At 42.6% G+C, this 14,529-nt stretch overlaps 1 protein-coding gene and 1 non-coding gene across 3 annotated transcripts in view; one reads left to right on the top strand and one right to left on the bottom strand.

Annotated features, from left to right (window-relative positions):
• Positions 1 to 11,712, top strand: part of GAREM1 (GRB2 associated regulator of MAPK1 subtype 1) — a 134,026-nt gene extending 122,314 nt beyond the window's left edge. For both annotated transcript variants that reach the window (XM_053249192.1, XM_053249193.1), the window contains 2 exons: positions 3,733 to 3,899; positions 10,372 to 11,712. In XM_053249192.1, coding sequence (XP_053105167.1) covers positions 3,733 to 3,899; positions 10,372 to 11,281 — 1,077 coding nt within the window. In that variant the 3' untranslated portion in view covers positions 11,282 to 11,712. The remainder of the gene's footprint in view (positions 1 to 3,732; positions 3,900 to 10,371) is intronic.
• On the bottom strand, positions 3,445 to 3,563 carry LOC128325499 (5S ribosomal RNA). Its single transcript, XR_008307493.1, has one exon. It is a non-coding gene; the product is annotated as a 5S ribosomal RNA (ribosomal RNA).
• Positions 11,713 to 14,529: the final 2,817 nt, after the last annotated feature.

The raw sequence follows: 14,529 nt of genomic DNA, 5'->3' as shown, positions 1-14,529 counted from the left end.
TTGAATACTCTGTTGGCCTTGTGCTGTCAGTGGAATGATGAGCTCCATTGAACGGCCTCTTTCATAACTTCTTGGGGGTTACCTAACAGGCCATATTGACTTTTTTGAGTCTGAGCTAAATCATTTCTGAGCATTCCTAGGGAGCAGCACTGAAATACTTAAAGGTTTATGTTTGAATTCCGTAACAACTATAAAATGTTATTCATCCTGATTTTTGTTAGGGAACTGAGGGCTTGTTTAAAGATTACAGCCCCACATGGAGGTCATCAGAAAGTACTTCCTACTCTACTATTCACCGGCTACACAGCATTTAAAAGGCTCTTGTAGTTAAAAGCCGGTGCATCAACTGTTGTACATGCAGCATCTCCACACCATCACCTCCTTATCCCTATGAGATTTTGCATGCATTTGCATTGATGCACAGGAAAACTTCACACTGGCCATATGAAGCACCACCATCAGGAAGTGCGCTTTGACTGCCTCCGCATGAGGGCTGTAACGTTTAGATGAGACCTACATTAAGTCTTTGGAGACCGTTTGTTCTAGTTCCAAGGTTTTTATCCACCACTGCCTAATACTCTGTTTTAAAACATATGTTCAGGCACATAGTTGCTGATGATTAAATGCCTTTGAAATCACTATGATTTACACATGCATAACTGATTACAAAATGGCAACCTATGGTGCTGCATTCTGGATACACTGTGATTGATGTAGTTTACCAAGTGCTCTGCAGCACCTTGAAAATAAACTAAAAAGCGGGAGAATGGCATTCACAATAATCTACAGTTCACCTTCGCAGGGAATACATTCTGCTGATGGAAATCCCTTTATGTCTGAAAGGTATGCTTCAAGTTTGTTTTAGTAGACTCCTACACTAGATATGTCTCTCCTTTCAAAAAGAGGGGTGGGGTTGCTCTTTATTCCATAAGAAGTAGTTAATATTCCTTGTTCAGATAATCATAGCCTTTTATTTTTTTTAATTTTAGTTTTTCAGTCTTATCATTAACAATTTCATCATATTCCCTTTCTTGGTTTAAGAACTTGTGTAGGGAAATGGCAGAGCCTAGCTGAAGATACATGTCTCTGTAATGTCAGGAAAGCATGATTCAAGTACAAGATTTGTCTTGAGTTCTCAAGTTCATCTTCTCCAGAGATCACACACATTGCACTAATCTGAGATTTCTGATGCATTTCGTCATTTTCTGTCCACCTTTCACTCCTATGTCAACTCTTTTAAATGCAAATAGGGGGATGCAATGTGAGAATCTGCCCTTTAACTTGAACATACTGCCTCCAGTTTTGGAGGGAATCCACTTCCTTTATTATAGCTATGTTCAGACTGTCTTAGCCGGCCACCAGTTTTGGGACCCTTGTAATCGTCTGTTCTTCTGATAACAAGTCTGTTGGTCACAGTAAATAAGCAAATCAGTTATTAATAATCAGATACTATTGCTAGGTATTTACCCATAGGGAGAAATCCAGCCCATGGGTTGGATCTAAAAAGACATGTGAGAATAGGTGTAATGTAGTGCCTAAGAGACTTGAGCTACAAATTGGGACTTTCCTGGTTTGACTCTCATCATTGCTAGGAACTCGCTCGGTGGCTTTAGACAAGCCGCTCCCTTTGGATAATAATATTTACTTATCTTACAGGGTGGCTGTAAGGATTACATCAAGATAATACACATAAAGCACTTTGCACACTCAAGTAACACTATAAGTATACAGTATGTGATTATTTCCATTCTTCTGATGGAAGGAGCTTTCTCTAAAGCAGGGATATCAAACTGCTGGCCCATCTGGTGAGATTCAGTCTGTAGAGCTCTATTTTCTGGCCCCTGAACAGAGGCTAGGAAACTCAACATCCCCCCAGTCACTACATCCCCCACCGCTTTTCACACTCACACTCTACTGAGATGGCAGCATTCCTCCCCACTTCCTGTGGCTGGCTGGTTCCTTCCTCCTGCCGCCACCAGTATTTCTCTCCTCCCCACTCCACACTCTGAAGCTAAGCCAAAAGCACACAAAGCTGGTTGAGAATGAATGAGTAGAAGGTAAGCGAGAGAGGAAGTGGAGGGAGGGAGGGAGAGAATGAGAGGGAAAGGCTCCTTCTCCCCATAGGATCAAGTAGAGGGTTTGGGAGGAGGGGAGAGGGGTTTTGCTTTTCTTGGGCATGGTGTTGTATTGGAATTATTGAATGCTAAAAATTTGATGAGAATAATAACAGTTAAAATATTATGATTATATTCAGAATTTCTTCTTTAAAAATACCAAAAATAAAAATTAACCTTTCCCTGAGCATATTCTGGTGTAAAAAGTAGTGCATTCAGCTAATGTAGGTGGCAGGACAAGGGAGGGAGGAAGAAAGGAAGAGATTGAGAGAAAGACGGACGAGGAGGAGAAAGATAGAAAGTGGTGCAAGGCGACAGAAGGTGGCAAGTCTATGTGCAGCCCCTCGCAGGTGCACCGGAATCAAATCTGGCTGACTGCCCAATTGAGTTTGACACCTCTGCTCTAGAGGAAGAACTCCTTTGATCCAACTCCAGTGTCTATATTTCCTTCCAGGTCTCCTGCAGAAATAACTTTTTAAATAATCCTTTAAATCTTTATATAAAGTACCTTTTTATTTTTAGTTTGCTATTGACATTTTGAAGCACATAAATAGCTATAGTCTAAACCATTTTCTAAAATAGGTCCTTGTCTCCTCCTTGGACCTTACACTGCTTATGCAAGTAGACAAGCATTCTTCTGCCAGGCTAAACTGGCTTCAGTAATGTCTGATATCAGCCCTTGTAATAAAAGGATCCTTGTTCAATGGCTACCATGTTCCCTCTGCTGGTAGCACATAAGTAGACAAGCTTTTTTTCACCCTGTGAGAATCTGCTGTTAAATCAAGGTCTGCCAGTATTCACATTTTAACAGTCTCTCAGGATTAGTTGGTCTTCCAAGGGTGAACTTTGTCTCCCCCCCGCCCCTTGTTTTATGGTCCTTAGCAAACTGCGGCCTGAGACGACCCTCTGCCTTAGACTTGAATGATCCCACTCGTTTTCTCAAACATTTTCCTAAACACTTATAAAGCTGGTGTGATTGAGTGGCTAAGAATATGAGCTGTGACCTGGAGGTCTCCAGTTCAAATCTTACTTAGGAAACTGCCATATCCTGAGTCAGACCATTGGTCTATCTAGCTCAGTATTATCTTCACAGACTGGCAGCGGCTTCTCCAAGGTTGCAGGCAGGAATCTCTCTCAGCCCTATCTTGGAGAAGCCAGGGAGGGAACTTGAAACCTTCTGATGCTCTTCCCAGAGCGGCTTCATCCCCTGAGGGGAATATCCTGCAGTGATCACACATCATGTCTCCCATTTTGATGCAACCAGGGCAGACCCTGCTTAGCTATGGGGACAAGTCATGCTTGCTACCACAAGACCAGCTCTCCTCTCCTAAGGCTACAGCACCCAGTATTCCCAGGTGGTCTCCCATCCAAGTACTAACCAGGCCTGACCCTGCTTAGCTTCCGAGATCAGATGAGATTGGGCACGTTCAGGGTAGTGTGGCCGTAGACACTTCAGCTATGCATTTGTAAGGTAACCTTTGACAAGCTGCAAAATGGGAATGATAGTTCTGATCTACATTGCCAGACATTCATAAAGATTACTGAGATTATTTGCTGAATACTCTGTACACACTAAAGAGCTATATAATGGTGATGCATTATTATCATCATCTTCTAGGTGAGAGAGGAATGCAGGCTCCTAAATGCTCCACCTGTCCCACCACGGAATGCAAAACCCACATCCACCAGTCCCTCTGTTCCTCCTCGGACGAGCAAACCAGCACGGCAACAGACCCGTTCTCCTAGTCCAACTCTCTCGTACTATTCTTCAGGGCTGCACAACATGTAAGTATTAAATGCTTCCTTCCAACACTCCACTTTCTTTTATGAATGCAATGTTAACAGAAAATTAACAGAACAGATTGGGTTCCCTTAACTTTTGGTTATCTTTCCAAGTTTTTCACCCCAAACATTTCAAAATGTTTTGTGCAGAATTTTTCTGCTATTTAATAGGTAAGATAAATATAGTAATAGATTTTGGCCTCCTCCTGTTAACAAAATCTTTCCTTAGCATTTTATCCATGAGGTAACAGCAAATAATGTGGACTAATGGTGTACTCCAACCACCTTTCTAACTCAGGAAGGAAGATCAAGAAAGATCTGAGGAGAAATTTTGGGATTTTTGCACTATAATACAGGGAGTCCACAGACTTATGACACAACTGGTTGCTGAAAGCTGTGTATTAAATCAAGTGTTATCAGGTCTGTGGGAGGTATGTCAGCTACCACCGTGACTATGTTTTGGCTCAAGTGGGAGAAATTAGCGTCAAATGGGCACAGACCCATGAACAGCAATAAAATACCGTAAGAGCTGTGTGGAACAGGCAGCCGTGACATGGACGCACACTGGAAGGGAAAAGAAGGAGGATGGAGATGTGACTTTGAAAACAAAGAATTGCTTTATTGAGGGATAATGGGGGTTCAGAAAAAGAGAAAATGGTCGGTTGGGCATATTACCAAGTTGTTATACTAGGAAGGGTGATAGACGGTGTGGCGGGGGGGAGGGAGAGAGGGAGAAGACGTTTGTCATAGCTACCTGAATCTAGCTGTGGGTGTCTTTAGTGGCGGGTGGGGGGGGCAGCATCTGGTGGCACTATGCATGCAGGTACATGGGCATCAAGTGTGGCAAAAGGCAGAAGCACAGGCAAAAGCCTGATTGGCAAAAACAGTAGCAGGTGGCAATAACTCCTGCAAAAGGCTCGGTGGCAAAAATAGAGAAAGTGTGATTCCATGTTTGAAGGGGGTTCTTATAAACAAAAACATACCCTGAGGCATTGACTGGAGGCTGAGGATTAGCAGAGACCAATCCTTGGATAATCTTTGATTGAGTTTAGGAATTCTTGCTCCTGATAAGGCATGAATTATTGGTTCTCGATTAGGTTGTGTCTGGGTGACCTCTTCCTGGATGCACCTTGACAAAGGATATTAATAAAAGGGAGATTGCTGGAGCAATCACCTTGACAAAGAGGAGGGAGGAATCACACATATAGTGACTTAATTCTGATAAGGATGGGGAGGAATAGTTGGGTAGAGAGTTCATCTTGACCTTGAAAACTCTTCTCAAACTAAAAGGAAAAAAGCTTGCATTTGTCGCTTTTTTGTTCCTTTCACAACGAAGATGGATCTGTTCTGCATTTCTCCTGCCGAACTCTATTACAATCATCGAGGAGCCTTTCTTCTGACTTGCTGTAGGTCTTTGCAAATGGATCTGAGAAGTGCCTTTTAGGAAAGCGCCTTGCCAGAATGACCTTTTACCTGGAATGCAGCCAGCATTTCTCTTCCAAGCAAAATAAGGAGAGAGAAAATGGCCAGGGCTTGAGTTTAGGAGGTACACTGAAGAACCCCAAAAATGGCAAAGCTACCAGGTCTGGTAACACAAGACATCTTAACTCTGGACTTCTTTTTTCCATAGGAAACAATATTATCAATGGTGGTTTGGTTCCTGAACTAAAACCGGATACCCTGTTGTTGTTTTCTGCTGCTGTCAAAGCTGTTGGTGTGTCTGTCACATAGACATGCAGTACAGAAGTAGCAGGTGGAGAATCAGAAGCTGCTCACCTTTGCACCCACTCTGTTCCCAGTGCCTTCCTGGCTCTTTCTCACTTTCCCTTCCTTCCATGGATAGCAACTCGGTAGCTTGCCTCCATCTCCTCCTCCTGGGCAACGGTTAGACAGGGAAGGAAAGAGGGCGGGCAGGAAATGGCATGTGGGTTGGGAACAGGCTGGGCTCTCTCACCATCACAGCATAGCAGCTAAGCTTGGAGAAGGAGGGTCCTAAGCAGCAGCAGTGTTAATGGGGGGAGCATCTAGAACCGGCGTGTTAAGCAATCCCTCTGCAGCCTGAGATGCAGCAGTAGTTGCTGCCAAGGCTGCTAGTCTCAATAACAATATGAGCCTGAGCTGCCATTGTTGCCGCCACCTCCTCTAGCCTATATACTAGCCACCTAGAAGAGTCTCCCCTCCCATGGCCAGTATTGTAAGATTGAAACAAGGTGCAATTTACCGACATCTTAAGTGTCATTCATCTTAATTCAGAACATCTTGCATGAGGACCTCCTGTATTAAAAATGGTCCATGCTGAGAAGTGGCACACTGTGGGTGTGTAGTGTTAGATAAATATTTCAAGGGGAATATACTGTGATAGAGTACGTTCATTGCATTCACGAGATCCCAGGTTCAGTCCCTGGCACCTCCTGTGAAAAAGATCTCAGACAGCAAGATTGAGAAAGACCTTTGCCCGAGATCCTGGAGAGGACCTGGTGGCCCATGTTGACAGTACTAAGCTAGATGTGCCAATGGTCAGTGATGTCGTTGCAAATTCAGAAGTGCAGGCGCTCTCCATGACAGCCCCCATGGCCATGCCCAACCCAACAGCCAGAGAAGCAGATAAGTACCAGCACTCCGTCTCTGCACCTCCACACTCCACTCCACTCCTGCCAATGTTTTGATTTGGTATAGACTTCTTGTTCCTGAAAACTATGTAGAACTTGAGCTCTTGTGTAGGTTCACACAATCAACTAACTATGGTTAGTTAGCTTTAAAGTTGCATTCCTGAACTTAATGAGCTCACACACTCCCTCTCCTCTTATACCTCCTTGATTCTGTTGCTGAGCCGTGATGTTTACTTCCTAGTTTGTTTAAAGCTTGTGCAAAGCTGGGAAATGTGGTTTAACTCTGGAAAGATGTAACCAAGGGTGGTATATACATCAAATAAATGAATAAAGTCAGAGTTAAAGGCTGATTTAATGTCCTGGTTTGTAAGCCAGAGTATGGCCAGGAGCGCTTTTCATCAACTTCGGCTGATTCAACAGCTGCGTCCATTCCTTGAAGAGAACGCTCTCAAAACAATGTTGCATCAGCTGGTAACCTCCAGGCTTGACTATTGCAATGCGCTCTACGTGGGGCTTCCTTTGTACGTAGTTTGGAAACTTCAGTTAGTTCGAAATGTGGCAGCCAGACTGGTCTCTGGGGTAACCTGGAGAGACCATATTATGCCTGTTTTGAAACAGTTGCACTAGCTGCCAATATGTTTCTGGGCAAAATACAAAGTGCTGGTTATTACCTTTAAAGCCCTGAACAGCTTGGGTCCAGCTTACCATAGAGAGCACCTTCTTCTGTATGATCCCCATCGTACGTCGAGGTCATCTGGAGAGGTCCATCTCCAGTTACCCACCCCCACACCCCGTACGTCTGGTGGCTGGCCTTGGAACTGAGAACTACAGCTTCTCTGCAGCTGCTTCTGGCCTATGGAATACACTCTCTGCCGATATCCACAGTTTAGGCTTGCTGTTGGCCTTTAAGGGAGCCCTAAAACCTTACTTGTTTGGCTTGGCGGTCTATAAATGTAATAAATAAATAAATAAATAATCACAGCTGCTAGGTTTGCACAAGCTGTGAAGTTATGGTTTAAACAAGCCAGGAAGTTGATGGTGCACAAACTGAGGCAGTTTGCCAACTTGCTAGACTCAAGGACATGTTCTGATTCTAAGTAATCATAGTTAGTTGATCATGTGACCCCACCCGTTATGTTTTTTTAATGACAGCATGATCACGTTTACATAGCTAAAGGCAGAAGCTTACATCTGGGCTATCAAAGTGGGCATGTAATGGAGAACTGCACACTCACTGTGGCAGCCTTGCCCACTACAGCTGTGCCCTGTGTACACTGGGGAAGATGGATTTTGAGGCTTCTACCTTCCCCTCCGATCTTCCTGTAACAGGTAGAAATGTGTCCCTGAGATTCACACAGCCCTCAAGGAGATACTTTCATGTGTTGCAGAGCACTTCCAGGGGAAATATTTACTCTGCAGCTTGTGCAAAGCTAGGAAATGTGGTTTAACTCTAGAAAGAGTAAAAGTCGGTATTTAAGGCTGATTTAACATCCTGGTTTGTAAGCCAGAGTTAAATCGCAGTTGCTAGGTTTGCACAAGCTGTGGAGTTATGGTTGACAGCATTTGATCCTCCATCCCCAGAAGTACTCTGTGACACACAGAAGTATGTCCCTGAGGGCTTCAGGGACATAGTTCTGTAGGCTACAGGGTGATCTGGGACAGAAGGTGGGAACCCCAGAATTCGCTGTCAGGCAATGCGCAACAAGTTCTGCTCCTCCAAGGGGGCACACAGCTTGCATTATGCACCCACTTTGGTAGTCCAGATGTAAGCTAGAGATGACAAATGTTTCCAAGCAAATATGAAAACTTTTTCTAAACTTGGAAAACTCAGATTTCATTCTTATAGTTCAAAATACTCAGTTCATCACCCTGATTTATTTCCCCCTGTGAACTTAGACTCATATGCAGTATTCTGTAATTTAACAGCTATATTGACATGTTGAAATGTGGTGAAACCTGCCTATTAGCATATACGCTTTGAACATTCTAAAACAGATCTTCTCATGTTCTCAAAGGGAGTAATTAACTACATTGCCGTAAATGGCAGGTGCTGTCTTGGGAAGCAGCTGGATTTCAATGACTGGTTTGTGTGGAATCATAAGATGTTGCAAGAAATGCTGCAAAAGCAGGAAATAATTTGCACATAATTGCTTCCCAACTAGAGAGTTCTCTAATAAAATTTGACATTCCATAATGCTGGGTGACTGATGTGGAAACCATAGACTCTGGGATGGTAGTTGGTGGCTATGAATAATTCCTTACTTTGGGAGCTTGGACCTCAACATCTTTAAGCCAGCTGAGGGACAAAGTGGGCCACTGTGTGAAACAGGACGCTGGACTAGGTAGTCATTGGGCCTGATCCAGCAGGACTGTTCTGATGTTCTTATGTTCAGAGTGTAAAGAAAGGAAGACATTGTTCCAATTCTGAGACATGCAAACGGAAGATTAGAAAACATCTAAGAGAGGGGGATGCACGTGGAACTAAGTATCCAGCCAAACCTTTCCTTTCCTATTTTCCTTTACTTGAAAGTCAGTCTTTTTTCAAAATGTGGGTTATGCTTGCAAGTGTTATGCTTACAAGTTTCACATGTGGATACATATGAAGAGAGTAGCAATAATTTCTGTATATTGTATATGCATAGCTGTAGGGGTGCTCTGATTGGAAGTGGAAACTTTAATCTATTTAATTGGTATTTAAGCAACTAAAGCTTTAACTGGTTAATCAATGAGGACCGGTTCTACAGGAAGAGATGCAGGTTAAGAGCACTTTTGACTGTTCTTTGAGGCTATTTTTCATACTGACTTGTTGCTGAAATAGGAAAAAAGAAACATTAGATTGTCTTTCCTTTTAACAGTGAGTGGCTGCTTTTGTTTATTGAATTGTAAGGGCACGATCCTTTCTTGTGTGCATACGGGCCTGTTTGTGGAGGGATCTCTATATCGTACAATGGAGCCCTGTCTTCACCCCATCAGTAGGCAGACCAGGCCATTACATGGACTGAGAGGTCTGTGCATGCCTCCCACATGCCCTTCCAGCCCACCCATCCCTGCATGATCAAAGACTATGAGCAAATGGCCTGGTGCACATGCTGAGGGAGAGAGCATGGCAAAAAAGACTCCATCATGCCCTATGGGATCCTTTCATGTATGGACACTGTACCTCAAAGGACTAGACCTCGAGTTATCTTCTCAAAATATCTTACCACCACCACCACCAAAAAAACCCCACAAAACCTTATACTAAGGTTTTGGTAATATCAAGCTAATTTAAATTAAATTAGTTAAAGGCAGATGATTAATCAGATAAAAAATCTTTCATTAGTGACAACCCTGGTTCTAATTCAGTGGCTGTTGATGCACTTAAAGTGGTGCCGTCGAGTTGGTGGTGACTCCTGGCAACCACAGGGCCATGTGGTTTTCTTTGGTAGAATACAGGAGGGGTTTACCATTGCCATCTCGCGCGCAGTATGAGATGATGCCTTTCAGCTGATGTACTTACAGGGATGAAAAACATAGTAAGCTGGCTTATAGGTGAAGATTACACTTTGCATAAGCTGTAAGTAAAGACACCAAGTGTTGCATATATTTTTATCCATCACGTCTGGCTAAAGAAGAAATAGACGGCAACTGTCAATAAAGTTATAGTAAATACTGTTTTGGGAAGAGTTGGACTTCTTGCTTCACATCTGTTCTAATTTCTAAACTGTAGTTTGCACTGTAGAAACATTCCTGTGCAAAGGAAATTTGACAAAGTATCACCTTGCATTATTTTAGGGTGGCAGCCAAAATAACAGAATCCTAACATGGTTGTTACCTGTCAGCCTTTTCCCTTAATTATCTTATTTGTTGTTTGTTTGTTTTTAAAGCAATGCTGCAGAAGAAGCTGAAAATCCCACCGAGAGCACTCCTGTTACTTGCTATCCATGTGGCACAGTGAAAGCTGACCTGAAAGAGCTTAGCAACAAATTGCCTTTTGTAAGCCCCTCTACTGATGCTCTGTCCTCTAGACTGTCATGGCCAAATCATTTTTCTGGAGCTGCCGAAGGCCTTAATAGGAGTGAGTTTCTTTTGGATCCAAGCAGGAGTTACAGTTATCCAAGGCAGAAAACTCCTGGCACACCAAAACAAAACTGTCCAGCACCTTTTACATTTGACTTTGACAGGTGTGAACTTCCTGTAGAGGACACACTACCAGCCACAGCAGAGCTTGAGTGTGTTGTGCCCAGTTGCCCAAAGTCAGCAAGTTACTCTCTCGAGTGTACTGATGAGAAAAACCTAGCAGTAAGTAGCACTCTGCAGTCTCTCTCATGCCCTGCCTTACCTCCTCGTGCACCAAAAATTGCAGATGAAAAGCCAGGCCTTGACCTGTGTCCACTGCCTCTCAAAATAGATGGTGCTGAGGAGGAGCCTCAGTCAGGTTCACCAGACCTTTCTGAAGATCAGTACCACGGTAAAAAGGGCATGCAGGACATCTTTGCAATTTCTTATCCTTTCTCATCTCCCCTTCATCTCCAGCTAGCACCAAGATCTTGTGGTGATGGCTCTCCTTGGCAGCCACCTGTAGATCTGTCCGGACTCTCAATAGAGGAAGTTTCTAAATCCCTGAGATTTATAGGCTTATCAGAGGACGTCATATCATTTTTTGTTACTGAGAAGATTGATGGCAACTTGCTTGTTCAGCTCAATGAAGAGATCCTTTCGGAAGACTTCAAACTAAGTAAACTACAGGTTAAGAAAATATTGCAGTTCATTAATGGCTGGAGACCTAAAATGTAATGTTAACCTGTTCACAAAACACGAGAGGTGTGCTAGAAGCACTGAGGCTAACACACAAAGCTCTCTTTTTTCTTTTCTTTTTTGCACTAAAATCTCTCTCTCTCTCTCTCTCTCTCTCTCTCTCTCTCTCTCTCTCTCTCTCTCTCTCTCTCTCTCTCTCTCTCTCTCTCAAATAGTAGCAGAGAGAGAAAAAAATCTTACTATGCAGATAGTTTGAGTGGTGTGTAGACCCTTTTGTACATAGTAGAAACCTAAAGGTGTGCCTTGTGCATCCCTGAACATTCAGCAGCTGCTAAACAGTGAACGTTAAAGGGAATTTAATTTGTCTGTTACGGCATCATATTTATTATTATTATTGATTAGGCAATGCTGAGAAGCACATAAATCAGTTCAGTTTTGTGTGTTTACCAATAAATGTATTTCCTCTTGAATTTTGATTTTATTGATTCATCAAATGGAAAGTGTGAACCTCTCCTAATATTTGCTCTAAATGTTTTCAGGATTTAGAAATGTCACCTGTAAGAATGCACAGGTATTTGATATATCCAATTAGGGGCCATTTATTTTATGTAAGTATATTTATGACGACAGCCTGTTTTGACTGAATCAGTATTCCAACTGAAAGCTCAGAAAGCAACAACCACTTTCTGAGCTTAGCTTAGCATAATCTCCAGATACTACAGATTTCTCACAGAAATATATATTCCCCATATATTCTGCTTTGGGGACTTTTGTTGAAAAGCGGTATATGAGTGGTATATAAATATATTTTACTTCCTTGCTGAAAAATAAATTTGGTTCCTATAGAATTGCTGGAGGTGAGTCATTCTAGCTCCTTCCTCTTTTTCTTCCCATTTTGTTTGTTACACCTCTTGTGAGCTCCCACTGCCCTGCTCACACCAGATGTTCTCCCGCTCCACCCTCCACCATGCCTGCTGAAAGTATGTCACTGAGGTTTCCGCAATCCTCAGGGATGTATTTTCAGGGGGCACATTGGGCTGCTGAGGGAAGGAAAGATTGGCAACCACCCCCCCCATTATGCGTATGGAATGTTTTTCGATACACACATTAGTCTTTATGTCAGCCCCTCTGATTTGCTCTTTTGCATCCTGGAAGAAAGGACAGGATTGGGGAACTCTGGCCCAAGCAAAGTATATAATGGGCTGTGACCCTAGCAATCACTTTGTTTTTGTGCAAAAACAAACAAAACCCAATTTGATTTATCATGATATTGTTTGCTTATACCAGGCTTCCTCAAACTGCGGCCCTCCAGATGTTGCTGAACTACAACTCCCAGCATACCCAGCCACATAAAATTGTGTCTAGGGATGCTGGGAGTTGTAGTTCAGCAACATCTGGAGGGCCGCAGTTTGGGGAAGCCTGGCTTATACTGTAGAAAAACTGGTGATCAAGGCTGGTAGCCACTTGCACACAAACAGAATTCTCTTGAATAGCATACAAGTAGAGGAGGGGGGAGAACATAAACACACATGCTCCTTGTAGCGCTTGGTGTTCTAAAATGCAGACATGAGTTATGCTAGAATTTCTTTATGGTGAAAGGATTCCACATCGACATAAAACAGGCACAAACTTGAATTTAAATGTTTTTGCAACTACTTTACAGACAATCAAAAAGTGTTAAGTATTCTGAGCCAGGAGTGTTGCTTGGTACTTAGAAGATCTGGGGCTCAGGCCCTCGGCCACGTTTTGATAATTAAACTCAGTCATATCCCCTAACAGTAATTATGTATGTTTTTAAAGGTCTCTAAGATTATAATACAGCACCTATGAAGGTACAAGCAGCAGAAAGAGTGGTGGAGCTAGGAGCTCTCTTCCATGCTCTGTGCAGGTGCCTCCACTGCTATACTTACTTTATGGAAGAGGTCATGGGGGTGGTTGATGAAATTTGGGGGCAGTTCATTGGGGGTCTGTGCCCCATGGGCCACCCCATAATGATGCCCCTGGACTGAGCACATTTTGATGCCCTACTTTAATATAGAATAATTGCTAGGAATCAATACACCAGGTCTGTCTTGAAATATAACTTTAGTAGATAACACATTGGTGCGACAATGGGTGTTTTAGATTGCTGTCCTTTCTTTAAAATTCTTAAAATATATAATTAGGAAATACTAATCTAAATTAAAAGAATTCATATTCCAAAAAGTACAGCAAGTGTAGTATAGTAAAACTGACTAATTTAAAACACATACACACACACACACACACACACACACACTTAACTGTACTACTACTACAAATATTTATATACCACTTTTCAACCAAAGTTCTCAAAGCAGTTTACATAGAAAAATAAATAATGAATCAGATAACAGATAAAGTATATCTCTTCTTGAAAGAAAATATAGATATTTTGGATACCTAATAATCTGATATGCATCTGATTATTACAAAGAGGGGGCAGGGAAATGGCTTGCTTTCTCTCATCATGTTGTGTATTTATCCAGTTAGCCTGTTCTCACTATAGAAAACAGCACACACATTAAAGTCTCAGCAGACAGATCTGGACCTGCCACATCACTGCTAATTCAGTTAGTTACAAAGGATTATACAGGTAGGATAAACCACTTCATGTCTGTATTTTAAGATAAGGGCTGCTGCACAATGTGCACACTATGGGAGTAGCACTTTGTGACTGTTCAGAAGCTATTTTAAGTCCTTCCACAGCTGCCCCTGTTGCCCAGCACTATCAGGGCTGCCTTTTACATTGCGCAGCAATCCCGGCAGGCTGCAGCCTCACACTGACGTTCCACTGCACGGAAAGTTGGCCATTGTCTTGAGTTTTGCATGCTTAAGAAACCAAGTGCCAAAGACAATGTCTGTGGTTTTTAAAAATGAAATTTAGAGAGTGGCAAGATTAGTAACTTTTCTCCTGTATCAGGTGTGGGGGGGGGGCAGGGGGGTATGTGACATGTATCCTTATCCTTGCATGTCCTGCTGTTTCAGCATTCATATTCTCATTGTCATACTTGAATGTTGTTCCTTCCTTGATCTCTACAAGTTGTTCTGCTATTCCTTGAGAATTCAGTTGACCTGCCCCCTGCCAAACAGACGATTTCTAACAGTGCTAGTCCATTGGAGAATTAATGATGGGGGTTACATTCATAATCCTTCATACACCAGGCAATGAATAGTACTTATTTTTCTTCAAACCCTGTCCACATATACAAAACCTCTTAGTAAATTCTGAAATCTAACGTCTTACTGAGTCAGACTAACATCGAACA

Source organism: Hemicordylus capensis, chromosome 4 (assembly GCF_027244095.1).
Source record: "Hemicordylus capensis ecotype Gifberg chromosome 4, rHemCap1.1.pri, whole genome shotgun sequence".
Lineage (NCBI taxonomy): Eukaryota > Metazoa > Chordata > Lepidosauria > Squamata > Cordylidae > Hemicordylus > Hemicordylus capensis.
The sequence above is the reverse complement of the archived record's forward strand: the minus strand, read 5'-3'. Positions and strand labels throughout refer to the sequence as shown.